Source organism: Hemitrygon akajei, chromosome 24 (assembly GCF_048418815.1).
Source record: "Hemitrygon akajei chromosome 24, sHemAka1.3, whole genome shotgun sequence".
Classification (NCBI taxonomy): domain Eukaryota; kingdom Metazoa; phylum Chordata; class Chondrichthyes; order Myliobatiformes; family Dasyatidae; genus Hemitrygon; species Hemitrygon akajei.
The window spans coordinates 47,228,410-47,254,571 of NC_133147.1; the positions used below are offsets into that span (position 1 = coordinate 47,228,410).

Sequence of the window (26,162 nt, forward strand, 5' to 3'; positions counted from 1 at the left end):
TTCTTTTCATAAATTCTGCACCCTTTATTCTCCAAACATACCTTTGCTCATTGCGGCCAAAAAGTTCTATTTTACCTTCATCAGTCCACAGGACTTGTTTCCAAAATGCATCAGGCTTGTTTAGATGTTCCTTTGCAAACTTCTGATGCTGAATTTTGTGGTGAGGACGCAGGAAAGGTTTTCTTCTGATGACTCTTCCATGAAGGTCATATTTGTGCAGGTGTCGCTGCACAGTAGAACAGTGCACCACCACTCCAGAGTCTGCTAAATCTTCCTGAAGGTCTTTTGCAGTCATACGGGGGTTTTGATTTGCCTTTCTAGCAATCCTATGAGTAGTTCTCTTGGAAAGTTTTTTTTTGGTCTTCCAGACCTCAACTTGACCTCCACCGTTCCTGTTAACTGCCATTTCTTAATTACATTACAAACTAAGGAAACGGCTACCTGAAAACACTTTGCTATCTTCTTATAGCCTTCTCCTGCTTTGTGGGCATCATTTATTTTAATTTTCAGAGTCCTCGGCAGCTGCTTAGAGGAGCCCATGGCTGCTGATTGTTGGGACAAGGTTTGAGGAGTCAGGGTATTTATAAAGCTTTGAAATTTGCATCACCTGGCCTTTCCTAACGATGACTGTGAACAAGCCATAGCCCTAACAAGCTAATTAAGGTCTGAGACCTTGGTAAAAGTTATCTGAGAGCTCAAATCTCTTGGCATGCCCAAACTTTTGCATGGTGCTCCTTTCCATTTTTCACTCTAAAATTGTACAAAACAAAAATAATACACTAATCTTGCTTTAAATGTTGAAAAGGATGTTTCATCTTTAACTTTATGACTTTTGGAGATCAGTTCATCTTCTACTCACTTAACTATTTACAGTAACAGAAATTTTGACTGGGGTGCCCAAACTTTTGCATGCCACTGTACCTACGTCAGATTGCTGTTGGTTATTGACTATAGCTCAGCATTTAACACCATCGTTCCTACAGTCCTGATTGAAAAGCTGCAGAACGTGGGCCTCTGTAACTCCCTCTGAAACTGGAGCCTTAACTTCCTAACTGGAAGAGCACAATCTGTGCAGATTGGAAATAACATCTCCACCTCGCTGACAATCAACACTGGCGCGCCATGGGAATGTGTGCTTAGCCCACTGCTCTACGCTCTCTACACTCATGACTGTGTGGCTAGGCACAGCTCAAATGCCATCTATGAATTTGCTGATGATACAAACATTGTTGGCAGAACTTCAGATGTTAATTAAAGGGTGGACAGGAGCGAGATGTACCAGTTAGCTGCGTGCTGTTGCACCAACAACCTTGCACTTAACGTCAGCAAGACCAAAGAGCTGATTGTTGACTTCAGGAAGGGCGAGAAGAGAGAACACAAACCAATCCTCATAGAGGGATCGGAAGTGGAGAGAGTGAGCGATATCTCTGAACCTGGGCACAACGTATTGATGCAGCTATGAAGAAGGCAAGACAGTGGTTACATTTCTTCAGAGGTTTGAGGAGATTTGGTTTTGATGCACCATCAATAACTCTCGGAGATGTGAGGCGAGATAGGCTTTTATTGGCTGGAGGAAAGCACTGTCAGCAGCAAGAGACCATCACACAACATCCTGGAGACTGAGAGAGGAGCAGTGCCTCCAATCGCCTTTATACAGGGGTCAGTGGGAGGAGTCACAGGAGCAGTCAGCGGGGGTCTGACGGAGGAGCCACAGGATCAGTCAGCAGAGGGGCGTGTAGTTGTATATGTAGTTCACCACAGGTTTGTCAACTAAAACACTCGCAATCTTCCACAAGTGTACCATGGAGATCTTTCTGACTGGCTGCATCACTGTCTGGTATGAGTGGGGGGGGGGGCTACTGCCCAGGAAACTTGTAAAATCAGTCAGCTCCACCATGGCCAACCAAGACACCTTCAAGGAGCAGTGCCTTAGGAAGGTGGTATCCATCACTGAGGATGCCCCTCTACCCCTAATATACCCTCTTCACGCTCGTTATTGTTGGGAAGGCACACGCTCGGCGATTCAGGAACAGCTCCTTCCCCTCTGCCATCTGATTTCTAGATGGACATTGAACCCATGAACACTACCTCACTACTTTTTATATTTCTGTTATTTTTGCACTAATTTTCTGCTATTTAACAGACGTACAGTACATCTACTCAATGTAACTGTTTCTCTCTGTATTTGTATATCGTGTGTTTCATTGTGTTGCTGTTGCTGTAAAGTTAAGAAATTCACAACATATGCCAGTGATATTAAATCTGATTCTGTTTCCATAGATGCTGCCTGGCCCGCTGAGTTACCATAGAAACATAGAAAATCTACAGCACATTACAGGCCCTTCCTCCAGCATTTTGTGTGTGTTGCTTTTTAAAAAATTTTTCGCACAACTTATTTAATTTAACTATTTAATATTTATATACTTACTGTAATTCAGTATTGCACTGTATTGCTGCCGCAAAGACAACTAATTTGATGACCTATCCGGTGATATTAAACCTGAGTCTGATAATTCCGTATCGGCTACTTGCTGGTAAAGTATACGTACACGACGCTGGAGGTCAGGCAGCATCCGTGAGAAAAGAGTAGCCAACGTTTCGGGCCGAGACCCTTCATCAGGAACGGGGGGGAAGAGAGGGCCGAAGCCCAGTAATAGAGATAGGGGAGGGGGAAGGGCTAGAGGCGCCAGGTGGAGAACCAATCAGAGGAAGGATAAAGGGGGGAGGGGATAAGCATGAAAGAACTGTAGAGGTAAAGGAGCAGAAAGTTGAAAGGGGAGAGAGGCAGAGAGGGACCTGGGATAGGGGAAGGGAAGGGGAGGGAATTACCAGAAATTTTTGAATTCAATGTTCATACCACCAGGCTGGAGGCTACCCAGATGGTAGATGAGGTGTTGCTCCACCAGCCTGAGTTTGGCCTCATCATGGCAGTAGAGGAGGCCATGTACAGACATATCTAGATGGGAATGAGAGGCAGAGTTGAAGTGGGTGGCAACCGGGAGGTCCTGTCTGTTGTGACGGATGGAGCAGAGGTGCTCGACGAAGCGGTCCCCCAATCTGCGTCGGGTCTCGCTGATGTAGAGGAGGCCACACCGGATGCAATAGATGACTCCAGCAGACTCGCAGGTGGAAGTGTTGCCTCACCTGGAAGGACTGTCTGGGACCGGGAATGGTGGTAAGGGGGGAGGTTTGGGGACAGGTGTAGCATTTGCACTTACAGGGATAAGTGCCAGGTGGGAGTTCTGTGGGGAGGGACGTGTGAACCAGGTAGTCGCGGAGGGAACGATCCCTGCGAAAAGCTGAGGGGGGTAGGGAGGGAAAGATGTGCTGGGTGGTGGGGTCCTGTTGAAGGTGGCGGAAGTTGCGGAGGATAATGTGTTGGATCCGGAGGCTGGATTTGATGAGGATGAGGCTTTTCATTCCAGGACAAAGGAGATGTCTTCCTTTTTTAAACAAAGGGGCTTCCCTTCATCCACCATCATCTCTGCTCTCAAACGCATCTCTCCCATTTCTCGCACATCCGCCCTCGGTTCCCCTTGTCCTTACCTACCACCCCACCAGCCTCCAGGTCCAACGTATAATTCTCCGTAACTTCCGCCACCTCCAACAGGATCCCACTACCAAACACATTTTTCCCTCCCCCCGCCGCTGCTTTCCGCAGGGATCGCTCCCTACGCGACTCCCTTGTCCACTCGTCCCCCCCCCATCCCTTCCCACCGATCTCCCTCCTGGCACTTATCCTTGTAAACGGAGCAAGTGCTACACCTGCCCTTACACTTCCTCCCTCAGCACCATTCAGGGCCCCAGACAGTCCTTCCAGGTGAGGAGACACTTCCCCTGTGAGTCGGCTGGTGTGGTATACTGCGTCCGATGCTCCCGGTGTGGCCTTTTATATATTGGTGAGACCTGACGCAGACTGGGAGACCGTTTCGCTGAACACCTACGCTCTGTCAGCAGAGAAAGCAGGATCTCCCAGTGGCCACACATTTTAATTCCACTTCCCATTCCCATTCTGATATGTCTATCCATGGCCTCCTCTACTGTCAAAATGAATCCAAACTCAGGTTGGAGGAACAACACCTTATATACCAGCTGGGTAGCCTCCAACCTGATGGCATGAACATTGACTTCTCTAACTTCCGTTAATGCCCCTCCTCCCCTTCTTACCCCATCCCTGACATATTTAGTTGTTTGCCTGTTCTCCATCTCCCTCTGGTGCTCCCCCCACCCTTTCTTTCTCCTGAGGCCTCCCGTCCCATGATCCTTTCCCTTCTCCAGCTCTGTATCACTTTCGCCAATCACCTTTCCAGCTCTTAACTTCATCCCACCCCCTCCAGTCTTCTCCTATCATTTTGCATTTCCCCCTCCCCCCACTACTTTCAAATCTCTTACTATCTTTCCTTTCGGTTAGTCCTGACAAAGGGTCTCGGCCCGAAACGTCGACAGCGCTTCTCCCTGTAGATGCTGCCTGGCCTGCTGTGTTCCACCAGCATTTTGTGTGTGTTGTAGTTGATCACAAGCTTAACGTTGTCACTCAGCACCATCTACTGGTCAGAGTACTAACTGCACCTATACTGTACCGCAAAACTTTAGATTCAAGATGAGCTTTATTTGTCAAGTCAAGTTTATTGTCATTTAACTATATACGCGTATACCGACAAATGAGACGTTTCTCCAGACCAGTGTGTGAAGCACAGTAGTATGCATAAAACATGATAAATTTGGTAAGTAAAAATTAAATCTTCAAATAAGATAAAACTTTATTTAAGATTGCAACAATCTTAAGTTACAGAGAAAGGTTGAACAAGTTAGGTCTTTATTCCTTGGAGCTTAGAAGGTTGAGGGGGGACTTGATAGAGGTATTTAAAACTATGAGGGGGACAGATAGAGTTGACGTGGATAGGCTTTTTCCATTGAGAGTAGGGGAGATTCAAACAAGAGGACATGAGTTGAGAGTTGGAGGCAAAAGTTTAGGAGTAACACGAGGGGGAATTTCTTTACTCAGAGCGCAGTAGCTGTGTGGAACGAGCTTCCAGTAGAAGTGGTAGAGGCAGATTCGATTTTGTCATTTTTTTAAAAATTGGAGAGGTATATGAACAGGAAAGGAATGGAGGGTTATGGGCTGAGAGCAGGTCGGTGGGACTAGGTGAGAGTAAGTGTTCGGCACGGACTAGAAGGGCCGAGATGGCCTGTTTCCGTGCTGTAATTGTTATATGTTATATAGTTCAGTCAGAAGTATAAACTTTAAAATATGAAATGTAAGCATTGAGGTACGGAAAAGAATACAAAATGTGTGTTAAAAAGTATTGGTGCAAAATACAGGTGTGCAATGAAACCATATACTTAAGGAGGAGGAGTTGTGGAGTCTTATAGCCACAGGGAGAAAGGATCTCCTGTGGTGTTCAGTGGTGGAGTCAGTCTGTTACTAAACGTGCTCCTCTGTTTGTCCAGTATGTCATGGAGGGGGTGAGAGGGATTGTCCATGATGCTCCATGGCTTCTCCAGCATCCTCCACTCCGTATCCACTCCATAACGTACTGGTTAGGCACAGGAGTACATTCAGCCAGAGACTCATTCCACCGAGATGTAACACTGAGCGTCATAGGAAGTCATTCCTGCCTGTGGCCATCAAACTTTACAACTCCTCCCTCGGAGTGTCAGACACCCTGAGCCAATAGGCTGGTCCTGGACTTATTTCCACTTGGTATGATTAACTTATTATTATTTAATTATTTGTGGTTTTATATTGCAATATTTCTTCACTATTCTTGGTGGTGCAGCTGTAACGAAACCCAATTTCCCTCGGGATCAATAAAGTATGTCTGTCTGTCTGTCTGTCTGTCTGTCTCCTCTCAGACACAACCACCGGGGAATCCCACCCCCAGAACGGAACCAGCCTTCTCAGATTCAGATTCAGCAGAGTACTGCAGATGTTGAATGACCGGAGTCTCCTCAGGAAGTACAGTCAGCTCTGTCCCTGTTTGTACAGAGCCCCTATAATTTTAGTCCAGTCCAGTTTTTGTAGTCCCAGTCGACTTCGGGGATGGGAATGCAGGTCGTTTACACCTTCCTGAAGTCTACCACCAACAATGAATAATAAAGTAAAGTGTATAAATTAAATCTTGTAGGGTACAGCACAAATTATTCAGTGACATTTTGAATGCATCAGGGAGTCTTGTAGCCTAAGGGAAGAAGTTGTTTCCCATCCTGACCGTGTACATCGAAACGTACAAATGTCATTTGCATCAACCACCAACAATGTGCTCGGGGCAACCGGAAAGTGTTGCCATACTTCCAGTGCCAACATAGCATGCCCACAACTTACCAACCCTAACACATATATCTTTGGACTGTGAGAGCAAACTGAAAGAATCTCACGTGGTCATGGAGAGATCGTAAAAACTCCCTACAGACAACAGCGGAAGTTGAACCTGGGTCAGTGGTGCTGTAATATCGTGCTAACCACTACACTACCATGCTGATTCAGATTCAGATTTATTTATCATCTGGACATTACACACACACTATGAAATATGTTGTTTGCATTAACAAACAGCATACCAAGGATGTGCTGGGGCAAAATGCCACCACACATTCTGGTGTAAGTCAGCAGAAATCTTCAATATCTAAAGGGTAGGATTGGCCAAGATCCAGCTTTTTAAAAAACCTCTCTGTTACAAGAGAGTTGCTTATTCAGCTTGCATCCCCAACCTAACATGTCTCAGCCTGTCAGTAGTCATAGAATCAGAGGAATTTACGAATAAAGAGGCTGTTCAACTCATTGATTTTCCCTTGTACTTCCTGAATGTGATGAAATGATGTGTATGGGTGACATTCAAAACAAAGTTTTCCACTGTATCTTGATGTATGTTCAAAGTTCAAAGTAAACTTATTATCAAAGTACATTTATGACACTCTATCCAACTCTGAGATTCATTTTCTTGTGGGCATGCTCAAAAAATCCAATAACCATAATAGAACGTAGAAATTTACGGCACATTACAGGCCCTTTGGCCCACAATGTTGTGCTGACCATGTAACCTACTCTAAAAGCTGCCTAGAATTCCCCTAACACAGAGCCCTCTATATTACTAAGCTCCATGTATCTATCTCAGAGGCTCTTAAAAGACCCTATTGTATCGGCTTCCACCACCGCCGCCAACCGTGCATTCCACACACCCACCACACTCTGTGTGAAAACTTACCCCTGACATCTCCTTGGGTACCTATTTCCAAACACCTTAAAAATATGCCCCCTGGTGTTAGTCACTTCAGCCCTGGGGGAAAAGCCTCTAGTTAGCTGTAAGTCATCTCTACAATTGCCTAGGTCCTTTTCACTGGTGAATTTCGAAGCAGAGTATTCATTAAGTACCTCCACTACTTCCCCAACTCAATGCACAAGTTTCCACTATCACACCTGATTGGTCCTATTCTCGCACGGCTCATCCTCTTGCTCTTCACATACTTGTAGAATGCCTTGAAGTTTTTCTTAATCCTGCTCACCAAGGCCTTCTCATGGCCCCTTCTGGCTCTCCTAATTACATTCTCAAACTCCTTCCTTGCAACATTGTAATTTTCTAAAGCTCTAACAGTACCTAGTTTCTTGAATCTTGCGTAAGCTTTTCTTCTTAACCAGATTTTCTATATCAATTGTACACCGTGGTTCTTTAACCCTACCATCCTTTCTGTGCCGCAATGGAACATACCTATGCAAATGTTCCCTGAATATTTGCCACATTTCTACCATGCATTTCCCTGAGAACATCTGCTCCCAGGTTCCTGCCTGATAGCACATATTTCCCCCTGCCCCAATTAAATGTCTTCCTAAATTGTCTGTTCCTACCCCTCTCCAGTGCTATGGTGAAGGAGATAGAGGTGTGGTCATTATCTCCAAAATGCTCTCCCACCGAGAGATCTAACACCTGACCAGGTTTATTTCCCAACACCAGATCAAGGACAGCCTCTCCTCTAGTTGGCTTATCTACAAATTGCATCAGGGAACCTTCCTGAACACACCTAACAAACTCCACCCCATCTAAATCCCTTGCACTAAGGAGATGCCAATCAACACTAGGAAAGTTAAAATCTCCCAACACAACATACCCTATTATTATTGCATTATCAAAGCAGCTCCAACTGGGCATACAACCAGTGTGCAAATATAAAAGAGTCAAAGAAATAATAATAACTTAGTAATAAATATAAATAATGTGAGATGAAGAGTCCTTGAAAGTGAGTCCATAGGTTGCAGCAATATTTCACTGATGAGGCAAGTGATGCTGAGTGAAGTTATCCCCTTTGGTTCAAAAGCCTGCTGGTTGAGTGATAATAGCTGTCCCGAACCTGGTGGTGTGAGTCCTGAGCCTCCTGCACCTTCCTCCTGATGGCAGCAGTGAGAAGAGAGCATGATTTCGATGGCGGGAGTTCCGGATGATTCCTGAGACAAGACTTTGTGTAGATGGTGCTCAATGGTGGAGAGGGCTTTACCCGTGATGGACCCATACCCACTTTGTTTTTCAGTTAAGGGTATTGGTGTTTCCATACCTAGCTGTGACACAGCCAGTCAATATACTTTCCACTACACACCTATAAAAGTTTATCAAAGTTTTAGATGTCAGGCCAAATTCTTGCAAACTCAGATGGAAGTAGAGGCTGTCTTTGTAATTGCACTTACGTGCCAGGCTCAGGACAAGTCCTCTGAAATAATAACATCAAGGCATTTAAAGGTTGTGACTCTGAACCCCCATGAGAACCGGCTCATGGACTTTGGATTTCTTCCTCCTGAAGTCAATAATCATCTTGGTCTTGCTGATATTGAGCGAGAGGTTATTGTGACACCACTCAGCTGGACTTTCAGTCTACTTCCAATATGCTGATTGTCCCAGCTTAGATCCGGCCTATGACAGTTAACTTGAATATGGCATTGGAGCTGTGCTTAGCCACGCAGTCACACCTGTAAAGCAAGTAGAGCAGAGAGCTGAGCACGCAGCCTTGTGGCGGAGATGTTGTTGCCAATCTAAAATAACTGGGGTCTGAAAGTGAGGAGATTGAGGATCCAATTGCACAAGAGATTTTGAGGCCAGGATCTTGCAGCTTGTTGATAAACTTTGAGGGGATGATGGTATTGAATGGCGAGCTGTCATCCATAAAGAGCATCCTGATGTAAGCATCTTTGCTGTTCCAGGGTTGAGTGAGGGAGCAAATAAGGCGACATCAGCTGTGGATCTGTTGCTCCAGCAGGAAATTTGGAGCAGATCAAAGTCGCTTCTCGGGCGAGAGTTGGTATGTTTTATCACCAACCTCTCCATCACTGTGGATGCAAGTGGTACTGGGCAATAGTCATTGAGGAGGTACCACATTCTGCTTCGGCACTGGTACAATTGAAGCCTGCTTGAAGCAGCTAGGTGCCGTAGCAAGATGTTAAAAATCTCAGTGAACACTCCAGCCAGTTGATGAGCGTAGGTCTTAAGTACTTGGCCAGGTACCCCTTCTGGGCCAGGTGCTTTCCATGGGTTCACCCTCCCGAAGGATGTTCACATGTCAGCCTCAAGAGACCACAGGATCATTGGGGTCTATCGGAGTTTGTGATGGCTCCTCCATCTTTTGATGGTCAAAGCGAGCAAGGAAAGAATTGAGCTCATCTGGAAGCCTACGTTGCTTGATTTTACTTCACAGGAGGTGATAGTATTCAAACCCTGCCACAAATGTTGAGCATTGATTCAAGTTTAGTCCAGAAATGTCACTTTGCCTGTGAAATGGCTTTTCAGAGACTGTAACCTGGACCTCTCAAGATTTTCCTGGTCACCAGACTTGAATGGCTCTGATCTGGCCCTCAGCTTGCTGCAGATCTCATGGTTCATTCAGGGCTATGGTTGGGGAAGACACAGAATGCTTTCGTGAGGACACACCTGTCTGCAACAAGTCTGTGACAACAATGGCATATTCATTCAGATCCAAAAGATGATTCCTTGAATAAAACTCAGTCCACCAACTTGAAGCAATCCTGTAGCCCCTCCTCTGCCTCCCATGAAGCAACTTTGTTGTCCTAGATGTGACAATAATAAACAATTCCAATTCCTTCCAAAAAACCTTCGCAGCCTCACTCTCCTGCCTTCTCCCCGTAACCTTTCACACCATTACTAATCGAAAACCTATCAGCCTCCGCTTTAAGTATACCCAGTGACTCGGCCTCCATACAGTTCTGCTCCGGCAAGATCGCATCTGTGCCATAAGAGCTTCTATCTCTGTGAATGGAAGTAGTGCAGATGCTAAAAATCTGAGCAAAAATTGCTGTAAGTGCTTCACTGGTCTGGTGGCATCTAGAGAGAGAGAAATTTTCATCAGAACTGACAAATGTTGAGGAGTAAACAGCATTGAGCAGGATGGGGGAGAGGAACAAGACGGGGGGGGGGGGAGGATTCAGTTTATACAGACCTGCTTAGTGATCTACAAGGAGGTTGAAAGTGAGCAATTTCTCTCCTCCTCTCTGTCTCTGTCTCACCATCATTTCCCCTTCAAATCCATCTCTCTTGCTCCTTCCATCTCTTGTTTCCTTTTCCCTTCTCTTCCACCTTCCCTCTTTTCCTCATCTTTCCTCCCTCAATCCCCCTCTTGGTGCCCTCCTGCTTCTTATCAACCCGTTTCCTTCATCCTTTTCCTTTCCCCACCCTAATCCTCTCTGTGTTCCCCTTTCTCTCCTGTTAAAGTAAAACTTATTATTAAAGTACGTATACATCACCATATACTACCTTCCGATTCACTTTCTTGCAGGCATTTACAAGACAATAAAGAAATATAATAGAATTTGTGAAAAACTATATATGTGTTAAGAGAAAAAGGATTGCAAGGAACAAAATTAGTGCTCTAGAACCTCAGAATGGTAATCCATGTGTGGAGCCAAAAGAGAGAGGGGAAATTTAAATAGATTTTTTGCATCTGTATTTATAGACACAGGGTCTATAGAAGTGAGGCAAAGCAGCATTGAGTTTATGGATCTTGTACTGATTACAGAGGAGGAGGTGTTTGCTGTCTTGAGGCAAATGAGGGTAGACGAATCCCCAGGGCCCTTTGGCACATTGATCTTCATAAACCAAAGTACTGAGTACAGGAGATGGGATATTATGCTGAAGTTGTACAAGATGTTAGCAGGACCTAATTCCCAACATCACCCACCTACAGGAAAGATGTGGTTGAAAGAATACAGAGCAAATTTACAAGGATGTTGCCAGGAACAGAGGGCCTGAGTTATAAGGAAAGATTGAATAATTTGGGGCTTTATTCCTTGGAACGTAGAAGATTGAGGAGCGATTTGATAGAGGTATACAGAATTACGAGGGTTAAAGACAGGGCAAGTGCAGGCAGGCTTTTTTCCACTGAGGTCGGGTGGGACTACAACCAGAGGTCATGGGTTGAGGGCGAAAAGTGAAAAGTTTATGGGGAACATGAGGGGAAACTGCTTCACTCAGAGGTCCGTGAAAGTGTGGAATGAGCTACCAGTACAGCGGTGCATGCATGCTCAATTTTAACTTTGAGAGAAGTTTGGATGAGAGGGGTATGGAGGGCTATGGTCCCAGTGTAGGTCGATGGGAGTAGGCAGTTCAAATTGTTTGGCATAGACTCGATGAGCCAGAGGGTCTGTTTCTGTACTGTACTTTTCTGTGACTTTATAAGCAAAGACTGTACTAATGTACAAAAGATCCACTGTGCTTTTCTCCTTGCCTCATTCATCTCTCTAGAATGTTTTTCTTTTCTCATTCCCTCTTGTACTTCACCATTCCCCACCACACATTCCTTTTACCTCCCTCATTCTTTTATATTCCCTTTATACTTCATTCTCCCCTTTACCCCAGTCCCTCTTTTACCACCATTCCCCTTTATCTCCCTCCTCTCCTTTACTCCTCCTAACTTCTACACTCACTTTTTACCACACTCATTCCTCATCCCTTTCCTTCTCATTCCCTCATTTACCTTTCTTTTCTGACTCATAGCTCCATCATCTCTCATTCCCCCTTTACGTCCCTCTTTCCTCTATTAACTTAATCATTCTCTCTTTAACCATTTCTTTCCTGGTTTCTCATTTCGTTTGTTTCCACTTTCCCTCTCCCATTCTACATCCTTTCCTCTCCCTTATTCCCCAATCTTTTTCTCCCCATTCCTCCTTGTATCTTTAGTCAACATTATTTCCCCCATTTCCTCATTCTCCTTTCCCAAATCATTCCCTGTCCTTTTCCTCCTCAAACTACCAAGGTTAGTCCCACCGCCATTGCCCCTTCCCTCTCATCTTCCCCCTCCGCTTCCCGCCTCCAACGGCCGAAGCGCGCGGAACCCCGCCCACGCAGAGCGCCGCTCGCGCGCTGGGGGCCGGACCCCACCTCCCGCGCAGCCATTGGCCGCCGCGTCTGACACGTCATCGCCCTCTCCCGCCACCTCTGGCTTAAAGGCTCGAGCGCCGGGCGTCAGGCGTCTGCTCCCGGGCAAGATGGCGACGATGGGTGAGGGGGCGCTTGCACAGGGCCTTGGGTGATGCGGAGTCTTTAATACGAGCAAAGCTTTTGTCTTAAAAGCAAAGAGCGACTCTGGCTTTTGCAGTAAGCCTACAGCGCAGGCTAGGTCCACTCTGCCCATTCTTGGGAGAAAGAGTCCGGCACCTCACCCGTCCTGCTCAACGTGAGATACACTTTGGGGCAAAAGGAGAACACAGCCAGGGTGTTAAATGCATTGTTCGCACTTCTATCCAAGGGTTGGGTAAAGGTATGGGAGATTAGAGTATCCCAGGGATGGAATGAGGTGATGTGGCACGTGTAGATGGCCTCTTGTCTTTGAACAGGTTCACGGAATGGTACTGGGGTGGCAGAAAGCAAACTGAACACTATAGCAACTTGCAGCTGCCTATGGATCTCATCTGGCAGGGGAGGGGCATTTGTAGGCTCTGTAAAGGATGGGAGCAGCCTGTCTGGGTCCTAAAATCAATTCTTCCCCTAAAGCCAGCTTCCCCAGCTATTATCATCACCTGATGCATTTCACTCCCAACCCCATTCTCCTGCCTTCTCCCCGTAAAATTTCACACTGTGACAAATCGAGAACCTAGCAGCCTTTGCTTCAAATACAAGTGTCCCCTGTTTTACGCCACTTCGCTTTTAGAAAAGACCTGCATTAGTAACCTGTTCTCACATTACAAAAAGGATTTTTGCTTTTGCGAAGATTTTTCCCATATAAATTAATGGTTTTTCACTTTATGCCATTTTGGCTTAAAGGTTTCATAGGAACGCGCTACCTTTGTAAGGGGGGGGGGGGGAGGGAGCACCTGTATACTCAATAACATGGTCTCGACAGCAGTCTGTGGCAATGAATTCCACAGATACACCACACTCTGACTAAAGTTAATCCTCATCTCTGTTCTAAAGGGATGTCTCTCTATTCTGAGCCTCTGATGGCACAAGGGAAGGGTGGTGTCAGGGATGGAGCGCCGCATGAGAAACAGGCAGGTAGCAACAACAAGCGGCCCAAGGAGGCAGCCGGGAGGGAAAGCCAGATGGGGGTCAGTGACTGGCGGGGAGTGCCACACCACAGGTGGCTCAGTGGTAGGTTCCAGGGAAACACAGGACGTAGAAGAGTAAACCACAATCCAGATGCTTCAGCCCACAATATTGTGGCGACCTTTTAGTCTACTCCATGATAAACCTACCCCTTCTCTCCCACATTACCCTCCCCCCATTTTTATTTCATCCATGTGCCTCTCTAAGATTTTCTGAAATGTCCCTAATGTACCACCACCCCTGACAGGGTGTTCCGCACACTCGCCACTCTGTTTAAAAGAAACCTACCTCTGACATCTCCAATCACCTTAAAATTATGCCCTGTGTATTAGCCATTTCCACTCTGGCTATACACTCAATCTATGCCTCATAACAACTTGCACACTTCTGTCAAATCACCTTGAGTCCTTCACTCCAAAGAGAAAAGCTCGCTCAACCTATCCGCATAAGACATGCTCTCTAATGCAGACAGCATCCCGGTAAGTCTCTGCACCTTCTCTAAAGCTTTCACACCTTTCCTATAATGAGTCGACCAGAACTGAACACAATTCACCAAGGTTCTCCAAACTGGTCCGCAATATGTCTATCATCCATGTGACAGTCTAAGACATACTTAGATGTCCCTTGTGTATCGGCCTTCACCATCACCCCTGGCACCCGTCACTCCCTGTGTAAAAAAGAATTCTGACATCGCCTCTGTAATTGAGAGTGTTAATAAGATAACGGTGGGGTGTGGGGGCTTGTGAGACATGGAGCCATGCTGAAGCGTCAGTGTATGGGTGTAGAGGGGTCACGGGGAGAGGGTAGGGTATAGAGGGGTCACGGGGAGAGGGTAGGGTATAGAGGGGTCACGGGGAGAGGGTAGGGTATAGAGGAGTCACGGAGACAGTGGGTTATAGAGAGGTCATAGGGAGAGGGTAGGGTATAGAGGGGTCACGGGGAAGGGTAGGGTATAGAGGAGTCACGGAGACGGTGGGTTATAGAGAGGTCATGGGGAGAGGGTAGGGTATAGAGGGGTCACGGGGAGAGGGTGGAGTGCAGAGGAGTCCGGTGGTCAAGGTGGAGTGTAGTGGGGTAATGGGGCCGGAGGTATGTGGGAAGTATCGCAGCGACGGTGAGGGGAGTAGAGTGTTTTTATGGGGACAGGAAGGAGTCTGGGAGTTATAGGGACAGAATGAATGTAGATGGTGTCATGGAGACAGGCAGGTGTGTAGGGTTGTCATAGAGAGTGGTGTAGAGGGGTGAATTACAGGGAAGTGTATAGAGGGACAGGGTGAGGTTTAAGGAGTCATTAGTGAGAGAGATGTGGAATAGTTTGGCGATGATTTGAGCTCTCTTTCCGAAAATTTAAATTAATACATTGCTTAATCAGTAGTCACCATGAGTCAGCAAGCAAAGTGCAGGAACAACCAAACAGGTCTTGGTGCGTGTTAAGATACTAGCCAGAAAGCTGCGGATAATGCACATGAATTGATGGAAAGCCACTGAACAAGAGGGCAGGAGTCGTGGCTGGTGGAGCAATGTGGACGAGGGTTCCAACATGCAGTAAGCTGAGATAAGGAGGCTGTCAGCTGATCTTTCTGAAATAGAATTACCAACTGACTGAGGTTGTCCAGTAGTTCACTGGAAATTGTTGACTGATTTCCAGCATATCCTTCCAACTTACCAGTATAAATCATGGTGTAATTAATAACTTTCAGCCTTTAACCCACCCTTTTTCTTTAAATACTTGCATGTTTGTTTGAAAAAACCTTGGTCAGTTTGTTTATAAAAGAAAATATCTTTGCATGCATGGAGCATTTGGAGCTCAAGCGTTAAACCCTGGAGAACGTCAGCTCGAGCTGGCAAGCTTACTGTGAACTCATGACTTTAAGTACACAGATTAATTTCACACAGTTACTGAATATTTGCAACACGGGTTTGCTTCTATTTCTGTTTGCTTCAGTTTAAAAAAAAGACGAGTGCTTTTGCAGTGCCTTTCAGAAGATCTAAAAGCACATTCACAGTCCCTCCTCTCTAACTGTGTGGTACTCCCTCCTTGCCCCCCCCCTCACCCCACACAATCACAGCATGGCCATCGTCCCTCACTGGCCATCCTGTAGCACAACGTTCCCTCCTCACTGCTTCTCCTGCAGCTAAGCACACCCTCCTTTCCACCCTTCGGTGGCATAGATCTTACTCCTTGCTGCCCCTCCTGTGATTCAGTGCTCCCCCCTCACTGCCCCTCTTGAAACGCGGCGCTCCCCCCTCACTGCCCCTCCCGAGAAGCAGCGCTCCCTCTTCACTGCCCCTCCCGTGACATGGCGCTCCCCCCTCACTGCCCCTCCCGTGACACGGCATTCCCTCCTCACTGCCCCTCCTGTGACACGGCGCTCCCTCCTCACTGCCCCTCCCGTGACGTGGCACTCCCCCCTCACTGCCCCTCCCGTGACGCGGTGCTCTCCCCTCACTGCCCCTCCCGTGACACGGCGCTCCCTCCTCACTGCCCCTCCCGTGACACTGTCCTCCCTCTTGCATGTTGTTGTGCTCTTTCGGCAACTCCAGCAACAGAAATTACTTGACACTGACCCCGTCAGTCTGCTTTTCCTGGCCCTGCCGCATGCCCCTGCCCCACCACTGCCCTCCTTCAATCACTGTCTGATCAGCAGCTTTTGAATCTGGTCTGCGCTCGGCCTGTGACATGGGCAAACATGAAACCCATTGGGATTTTATTTCCTGGAGCACAGGCGAATGAGGGGATAGAGCTATACAAAGTTATGATGCAAGCTGGCTTTTTCCATTGAGGCTGGGTGAGACAAGAACTTGAGGCCTTAGTTTAAGGGTATTTAAGGGGAACTTCTTCACTGTGAGAGTGTGGGAAAAGCTGCTAGGGGAAGAGGTGGATGTGGGATAAGCTACAAATTTTAAGAGAAATTTGGATAGGTATTTATAGATGGGAGGGGTATGGAGGGCTGTGGTCCAGGTGCAGGTTGATGTGGTTAGGCAGAATAACAGTTTGGCACGGACCAGATGGGCCATAGGGCCTGTTTCCGGGCTGTAGTGATTTATGACTGTGAATGTCAGCAGGTTGAGGAACAAACTGGTGCCAGGGGGTGGTGTATTGACAACAGAATCAGAGGCTGCAGTGGATGTGAAAGTCTTGGGATTTGTGTTCATTAAAATACTGCAGACTGTCAGCGAGTGTAAATTGCCAGTGATCATTCAGTGATCCATCTGAGAATCTGGAAACAGGGCTGGAGGCCCAGAAGTGGCCTGTCCTGGGGTTGGAGGCCGGTCTGTGTGTGAGGGATGGGAAAGGAGTTTATTTTGCTGTTGCTGTCAAATCTGTCAAATGTCAAATCAATTGTGTTTCAGAGAAGAAAATGGAACCAGAAATTGAAGAAATTGTGAAAAAAATCAAGATCTTAATTGAAGGTAACACCAATTGTAAACCCCTTTTACAAATCAAAGACCCATGGGACAAATGCAGGTGCTAGAATTCCAAAATAAAAATGCAAAATGTTGGTATGATGTAGCACTTTTGGAGATAGTCTGCTTTATTATCATTAACCTATCTGACGAGCCACATCTGCAGAGAGAGAAAAGTAAAATCTTCTTTAAAAATGCAGATTCTCAAAATCTGATATAAAAATACTGGAAATACTGAACAAGTCAGGCAGCATCTACAGTGACAGAAAAACAGTTAAATTAAAAATAAACATAATGCAGATGCCAAAGACCTGAAATAAAAATACTGAAAATACTGAACAAGTCAGGCAGCATCTACAGTGACAGAAAAACAGTTAAATTAAAAATAAACATAATGCAGATGCCAAAGACCTGAAATAAAAATACTGAACAAGTCAGGCAGCATCTACAGTGACAGAAAAACAGTTAAATTAAAAATAAACATAATGCAGATGCCAAAGACCTGAAATAAAAATACTGAAAATACTCTGTAGATCAGGAAACATCAATAGAGAGAACAATAGAATTGAAGTTAATTATTTCTTTAAATGCAGATGCTGAAAACCTGAAATAAAAATATTAGAACTATTTAGCAAGGCAGATAGTATCAGCAGAGGAAGAACAACAGAGTGAACAATTCAGTTTGAAGACACTACACTGAGTACTATATTCTCTCCACAGAAACTGCCTCAACATTTTCTGCCTTTTTGTTTTGAGTCAAGGACATTCAATCGGGTTAGACCTTCTGCTAGACTTGGCTGCCTGTTTGAATGGCCCAAGTCATCAAGGGATGACTGCAGGATGCGAACAGCAGAAGCCTCCATGCAGTTGCTGCCCTGATCTACTGAGTGTTTCACAGCATGTTCTAATGTGTGCTGTATCTGTTTCAGCTCGGGCCGGGGTAGTCGGAGGGGAGCCACGTTGGGCCGCAGTAGGGTGAGGAAATGGAAGCCTGGCTCAAGAGCTTATTGGCAAAGAGAGAGCAAACCTGAGGGAAATATTCCCCATACTGGTCACATACAGATGCAGGTGAACACACTTACAGGCACAAACATGTTTGTACACACTCAAACAAAACTGCTTGCGTAATCCACAAAAATCCACTCACGCTATCTTGTACATACATGTTCAGACCCACAAACAATTGCACACATAATACACTTTCTAACATGCACTAACACTAAATTACATGCAGACAGGAAAACTTGAATAAACATGTGAACAAAAGTAGCCACATAAGCAAACCAGAAGCACACGTGTATGCACAATCCTCATGTATGACTACATAGTATGAAATGCACACACCCTCAAAAACATTCCCCACGTATTCAATATAATATGCACACACACACACACACACATGACTAAAATGCACACACCTGTATGCAAACACACTACTTCACTTCAACTGTAATGGAAATTCTGGAAAATGAAGAAGGGTAAAGTGAAATTAAGAGTTAAAAAAGAGATGTCACCTGGTGTTTTTTTGGTTCAGACCGAAGGGCTGAAAATCCCAACCCACCCTGTAAAGTACTGGAATTAAATTAATTTTCTGCAATGGCCCCAGGCACCAAATTAATCGGGTCTTTGGTCAGGCATTTGCAGCCTTGCCCGGATGAGAAATCCGATGCTGCCGTGGTGCTGGGTGTGAACTCAGACTGGCAGTGATGTCAGTCCAAAAGCAGCTTTACTCTAATTTCTAATTTATGATCATTTCTTCCCACCTTCTCTCTTTTTCCATTCTTCATTCTGATTACCCTTTAACCCTTTCTCTTCTCCTCACCAGCCCATCACTGCCTTCTGGTGCCTCTCCTCCTTTTCTTTCTGCCATGTTCCACTCTCCTCTTCTATCAGATTCCTCCTTCTTCAGTCTTTTACCTCTTCCACCTATCACCTCCCAACTTTTAATTCACCTCCTCCCCAAAACTCCCACCTTCCCCTCACTAGTTTCACCTATCACTTGCCTGTTTTTACTACTGCCCCACCTTCCTATTCTGGCTTCTGCCCCCTTCCTTTCCAGTTATGAAGAAAGGTCTCAGCCCAAAACATCAACTTTTCATTCCCCTCCATAGATGCTGCCTGACCTGCTGGGTTTCTCCAGCATTAGAGTTAGGATTATCTCCTTGTTACTCTGCTGCTGCTGCCTTGGGTTGATGCTGTTAGCTGGCCCAACTCTGTTGCTCTGCAAAGGTGTCTCTTGCTTGATAAAACACCACCACCCTCCCCTTCTCCCCTAACCCCATCAGACACTGAAATTAAACAAACTTGCTGCTTCCTCCCTTAAACCAACCCCACCACCACTGCCTCTGACCTAGAAGCTATCCCACTCCGCTGACTAATGTCAATGTATTTCAGAGAAACAAGTGAGTGATGCAGAGCTGAAGAAGTTACAAGTACGCCAGTCTGCAATGGAGAAGGATCTAGAAGAGTGTATGTATGCCATTCCCTCCCCCCCCCCCCCCATGAGACTCGTCCAGAATATCTGTCTTCACATGCAGTCTGATAGTTTAGCACACGGACATAGACAAATCTCCAGAGAGAAAACTCAGGTCAGAGCAAGTGGAAAAGACATTACATGGGTACTTGTCATTGGTTTTTATCAAGAAGTAGGATGTGAAGAGTAGAGAGATCAGGGAGGGGTATGCTGATTTTCTGGGGCTCGTTGACGTCAAGGGGGCTCTTGAAGAACATTAAATTGGATCAGATCCCAGACCCTGAAGAGAGAGGTAAGAGAAAAATTTAGCTATATTTATCAGATTGCATCAAATCTTACAGTGAAATGTGTCACAGTACAACATGGTCCGAGCATTCTGCTGGGGATAACCCACGAGTGTTGCCACACTTCTGGTGCTAGCATAGCATGCCCTCAACTTACATACCCTAACCTGTACGTACTTGGAGTGTGGGAGGAAACCCACACGGTCGTAAAGACAGTGGACGTGGCACCATGATGGCCATGTGGATGTCTGAAGAGCACAAATTTCAGGTTGTGTACGGGTATACCCTCTGGTATTAAACTTACTTTGAAACAAACTGCTTACAGCACAGGGATCTGAACTCTGATGGGTGATAGTTGGTGCTGTATAGTGGTTGTGCTAACTGCTACGGTATCGTGCCACCCCTTGCCAGGATTATTGAGACTTTGACAAAGAATTAGAGAAAATTAGCTACAAGGAGAGACAGGACAAACTTGGATCATTTTTTCTGCAGTGTTAGAGGTCTGACAGAATTATGAGAGGCATAGATAGGGGACACAGCCAGAATTCTTTTCCCAGGGTAAAAATATCGAATACTGCAGGGCACTGCTTTAAGGTGGGAGGGGGGAGCTTTTAAAGGAGATGTGTGAGACAAGTTTTTACAATGGCGTGCCACAGGGCTGTGCTGGGCCCTCAGCCATTTACAGTTTATTTTTGGGATTTGAATGGGAAGGGAGAATGTGATATGTCTGATGAATGGAGAGCCAGGTGTAAAACTGAGGTGAGTGGAGTACACAAAGGGAAGGGGACAGAGGGGAATGCAGGATGGGCATGAGGAGGCAGATGGAGTGCTGTGTGGGTCGAGTGGGTGTTAATACACTAGCACAGCCCTCAGAGTACATACAGAGAGGCAGATCATAGCTGGTTGGAGAGCTTAGGGCAAGGAGCAGAATCATAGAACATCGTACAGGCTCTTCAACCCATGATGTTCTGTCGACCTTTTAACCCACTGTAAGATCGATCTATGCCTTCCTTCCCACATAGCCAGCAACTTTTCTTTCAGCCACGTATCTAAGAGTCTCTTAAGTGCCCCTTAATGGCTCTGCCTTTACCAAAAACCACGGCAGCACATTCCATACACCCACTACTCACTGTGTAAAGACCTTACATTTGACCTACCCCTATACTTTCGTCCAATCTCCTTAAAATGCTACTCCCCCCCCCCCCCCCCCCCCGTTTTAGCCATTTCTGTCCTAGAAAAATGTCTCTGGCTGTCCTCTCAATCTATAGAACATAGAACAATACAGCACAGTACAGGCCCTTCGGCTCACAACGCTGTGCTGACCCTTAAACCCTGCCTCCCATATAACTCTCCACCTTAAATTCCTCCATATACCTGCCTAATAGTCTCTTAAATTTCACTAGTGTATCTGCCTCCACCACTGACTCGGGCAGTGCATTCCACGCACCAACCACTCTCTGAGTAAAAAACCTTCCTCTAATATCCCCCTTGAACTTTCCACCCCTTACCTTAAAGCCATGTCCTCTTGTACTGAGCAGTGGTGCCCTGGGGAAGAGGCGCTGGCTGTCCATTCCTCTTAATATCTTGTAGATCTCCATCATGTCTCTTCTCATCCTCCTTCTCTTCAGAGAGTAAAGTCCTAGCTCCCTTAATCTCTGATCATAATACACACTCTCTAAACCAGGCAGCATCCTGGTAAATCTCCTCTGTACCCTTTCCAATGCTTCCACATCCTTCCTACAGTGAGGCGACCAGAATTGGACAGAGTGCTCCAAGTGTGGCCTAACCAGAGTTTTATAGAGCTGCATCATTACCCCGCAACTCTTAAACTCTATCCCTCAACTTATGAAAGCTAACACTCCATGAGCTTTCTAACTACCCTATCTATCTGTGAGGCAACTTTCAGGGATCTGTGGACATGTACCCCCCGATCCCTCTGCTCCTCCACACTTCCAAGTATCCTGCCATTTACTTTGTACTCTGCCTTGGAGTTTGTCCTTCCAAAGTGTACCACCTCACACTTCTCTGGGTTGTACTCCATCTGCCACTTCTCAGCCCACTTCTGCATCCTATCAATGTCTCGCTGTAATCTTTGACAATCCTCTACACTATCTACAACACCACCAACCTTTGTGTCGTCTGCAAACTTGCCAGCCCACCCTTCTACCCCCACATCCAGGTCGTTAATAAAAATCACAAAAAGTAGAGGTCCCAGAACCGATCCTTGTGGGACACCACTAGCCACAACCCTCCAATCCGAATGTATTCCCTCCATCACGACCCTATGCTTTCTGCAGGTAAGCCAATTCTGAATCCACCTGGCCAAACTTCCCTGAATCCCATGCCTTCTGACTTTCTGAATAAACCTACCATGTGGAACCTTGTCAAATGCCTAACCAAAATCCATGTAGGTCACATCCACTGCACTACCCTCATCTATATGCCTGGTCACCACCTCAAAGAACTCTTAACAGGCTTGTTAGGCACGATCTTCCCTTCACAAAGCCATGCTGACTGTCCCTGATCAAACCATGATTCTCTAAATGCCCATAGATCCTATCTCTAAGTATCTTTTCCAACAGCTTTCCCACCACAGATGTAAGGCTCACTGGACTATAATTACCCGGACTATCCGTACTACCTTTTTTGAACAAGGGGACAACATTCACCTCCCTCCAATCCTCCAGACAACGAGGACATAAAGATCCTAGCCAGAGGCTCAGCAATCTCTTCCCTCGCCTCATGGAGCAGCTTGGGGAATATTCCGTCAGGCCCCGGGGGACTTATCCGTCCTAATGTATTTTAACAACTCCCAACACCTCTTCTGCCTTACTATCAACATGCTCCAGAACATCAACCTCACTCATATTGTCCTCACTGTCATCAAGTTCCCTCTCATTGGTGAATACCGAAGAGATATATTCATTGAGGACCTCGCTCACTTCCACAGCCTACAGGCACATCTTCCCACCTTTATCTCTAATCGGTCTTATCTTCACTCCTGTCAACCTTTTGTTCTTCACATAATTAAAGAATGTTGTGGTTTTCCTTTACCCTACTCGCCAAGGCCTTCTCATGCCCCCTTCTTGCTCTTCTCAGCCCCTTCTTAAGCTCCTTTCTTGCTACCCTGTATTCCTCAATAGACTCATCTGATCCTTGCTTCTTAAACCTCACGTATGCTGCCTTCTTCCATCTGACTAGATTCTCCACCTCACTTGTCACCCATGGTTCCTTCACCCTACCATTCTTTATCTTCCTCACCGGGACAAATTTATCCCTAACATCCTGCAAGACATCCCTAAACATCGACAACATGTCCATAGTACATCTTCCTGCAAAAACATTATCCCAATTCACACCCGCAAGTTCTAGCCTTATAGCCTCATAATTTGCCCTTCCCCAATTAAAAATTTTCCTGTCCTCTCTGATTCTATCCTTTTCCATGATAATGTTAAAGGCCAGGAAGCGGTGGTCACTGTCCCCCAGATGCTCACCCACTGAGAGATCTGTGACCTGACTCGGTTCGTTACCTAATACTAGATCTAGTATTACATTCCCCCAGTCGGCTTGTCAACATACTGTGACAGGAATCCATCCTGGACACACTTAACAAACTCTGCCCCGCCTAAGCCATTGGAACTAATCAGGTGCCAATCAATATTAGGGAAGTTAAAGTCACCCATGATAACAACCCTGTTATTTTTGTACCTTTCCAAAATCTGCTCCTTAGTAACTCTGCTGCTACCAGGGGGCCTATAGAATACTCCCAATAGAGTAACTGCTCCCTTCCTGTTTCTGACTTCTACCCATACTGATTCAAAAGAGGATCCTGCTACATTACCCACCCTTTCTGTAGCTGTAATAGCATCCCTGACTAGTAATGCCACCCTCCTCCCCTTCCCCCCCCCCATCCCTTTTAAAGCATTGAAAGCCAGGAATATTGAGAATCCATTCCTGCCCTGGTGCCAGCCAAGTCTCTGTAATGGCCACTACGTCATAATTCCATGTATGTATCCAAACTCTCAGTTCATCAAACCTTTGTTCCTGATGCTTCTTGCATTGAAGTACACACACTTTAGTCCTTGTACCTTACTACCCTTACACCCTTTATTCGGTTTCTCTTTTCTCAAAGCCACTTTATATGTTAAATCTGGCTTTACTCCATTCACTATACTTGCAGCTCTCGCATGACCTTTATCCTCCTCCACCTCACCATCTGCTCTAACACTCTGGTTCCCCTCCCTCTGCAAGTCTAGTTTAAACCCCCTGGAGCAGCACTAGCAAACCTTCCCGCAAGGATGTTAGTCCCCCCTCCAGTTCCTGGAACAAGGCCTAATTGTCCAGAAACATGAAAACCTCCCTCCTGCACCAACTCCTTAGCCACGTATTTAGCTGCATTATCTTCCTATTCCTGAGATTGCAACCCTGGAGGTCCTGTCTTTCAACTTTGCACCTAACTCCCTAAATTCTCTCTGCAGGACCTCCTCCTTCTTCCTATCCATGTCATTGGTCCCTACATGGACCACGACATCTGGCTGCTCACCCTCCCTCCTGAGAATACTGAGAACATGATCCGAGATAACGTGGACCCTGGCACCAGGGAGGCAACAGACCATCTGGGATTCTCGATCTCTTCCACAGAACCTCTTATCTGTCCCCCTAACTATTGAATCTCTTATCAGTACTGCTCTCCTCTTTTCCCTCCTTTTAAGAGCTGAGGGTTCAGTCTCGGTGCCAGAGACGGAACCACTGCAACTTGTCCCTGGTAGGTCGTCCCCACCAACAGTATCCAAAATGGTATACTTATTATTGATGGGAACGGCGACAGGGGTGCTCTGCTCATTCTGTCTATTCCCCTTCCCTCTCCTGACAGTCACCCAGTTACCTGTCTCCTGACTCCTAGGGGTGACTATCTCCCTGTAACTCCTGTTTATTTCTGCCTCTGCCTCCTGAATGATCCGAAGTTCATCCAGCTCCAGCTCCAGTTCCCTAACTCGGTTTGTCAGGAGCTGCAGCTGGATGCACCTTTTACAGGTGTAGTCATCAAATAAGATGCCTCTTATCATCTTGTACATTTTTATCAGGTCACCTCTCATCCTTCGCTCCAGGGAGAAAGGCACTATTTTGTTGAACCTTTTCTCATCAGATGTGCTCTCTAATCCAGGCAGTATCCTGATAAATCTCTGCAGCCTCAGAATCAGATTTATTATCACTGTCTTACGTGACATGAAATTTGCTGCTTTGTGGCAGCAATGCAGTACAAATAAAATATAGTATAAATTGTGCAAAAAAAGGAAAATGAAGAGGTATTCATGGTCCATTCAGAAATCTAATGATAGAGGGGGGGGGGGGTGAAGATGTTGCTGAATCATTGAGTGTGGGTCCTTGGTCTCCTGTAGTGTGGCCACTCTGGATGAGCTGAGGTGAAATCATAGGGATCATGATTGTCTATTCCTGTGTCTTTATGAGCTAATTCAAACTTGGACGCACTGGGAAAGGGGGAACAACAGTTGCTTGTCAGTCTTTATATGTAGTTTTCATTGATTCTGTTGCATTTCCTTGTTCTGTGAATGCCTGCAAAAAAGAAGCTCAGGGTTATGTATGGTGTATGGTGACATAATATGTAGTCTGATAATACATTTACTTTGAACTTTAATCAGACAGGAAGAGCTGGAGGATCAGCAATAATTTTATCGTATGGTTCCCTCCCACAACCCTCTCCCCCTCCAGCTCTCTAGCAACCCAACGGAAGAGCATGATCAGAATGTGATAACTGTTCAGCGTTCATTGGCAACTGTCAGACACAATCCCTTTTAGATAAAATTCAGTTAAACCCACACTTGTGAAGATAAACACAGGAAATAGCCAGCACATGAGGGTAATCTGATTTCAACAAGGTCCCGTGGTAGTCAGAACTCTTTAGTTTAACTTTTCAGCCTAAGTGAAGCCTAGATCACACAGCTTTGTCACCAGTGTTTGATACTCCCTGCACACACACTGTGCCTAATTAGTGTGGTATGAGGGAGAGAAAGAAAAGACACAGGAGACTACTGAAGCTGGAAATCTGGAGCAAAAAAAAGACTGCTAGGGGAACTCAGCATCTGTGAGGGAGGTAGATAGTCGCTGTTTCGGGTTGAAACCCTTCACCTGCACTGAAAGAGTAGAGGGGAGTTAACCGGAGGCAAGGAGGAGAGGGAGAGCAAGAGTTGCCTAGCAATGGGGGGGAGGGGTGGAACCAAGTGAGGAAGGGCAGATGGAGCAGAGATAACTGGTGTATAGAGGAGAGGGGACATGTGGCGCAGGAGCTGATGGGTGGTAGGTGGATCCAGGTGAGGAGATGGACATAGAGTATAGAGGAGACAGCATAGGATCAGATCATTTAGCCCACAATGTTGAACTGAATGAGCTAAAAAGCAAATTAAAAATACACAAACACTGATCCATCCTGCCTACACCATGTCC

General features: G+C 46.0%; 1 protein-coding gene across 1 annotated transcript in view; it reads left to right on the plus strand.

The window, feature by feature from the left end:
* The first annotated feature begins 9,118 nt into the window (after window positions 1-9,118).
* LOC140715712 (synaptonemal complex central element protein 1) overlaps window positions 9,119-26,162 on the plus strand; it is a 72,905-nt gene continuing 55,861 nt past the window's right edge. Inside the window, exons 1-4 of the mRNA XM_073028083.1 lie at window positions 9,119-9,162; window positions 12,247-12,491; window positions 16,890-16,949; window positions 19,338-19,412. Coding sequence (XP_072884184.1) covers window positions 9,119-9,162; window positions 12,247-12,491; window positions 16,890-16,949; window positions 19,338-19,412 — 424 coding nt within the window. The remainder of the gene's footprint in view (window positions 9,163-12,246; window positions 12,492-16,889; window positions 16,950-19,337; window positions 19,413-26,162) is intronic.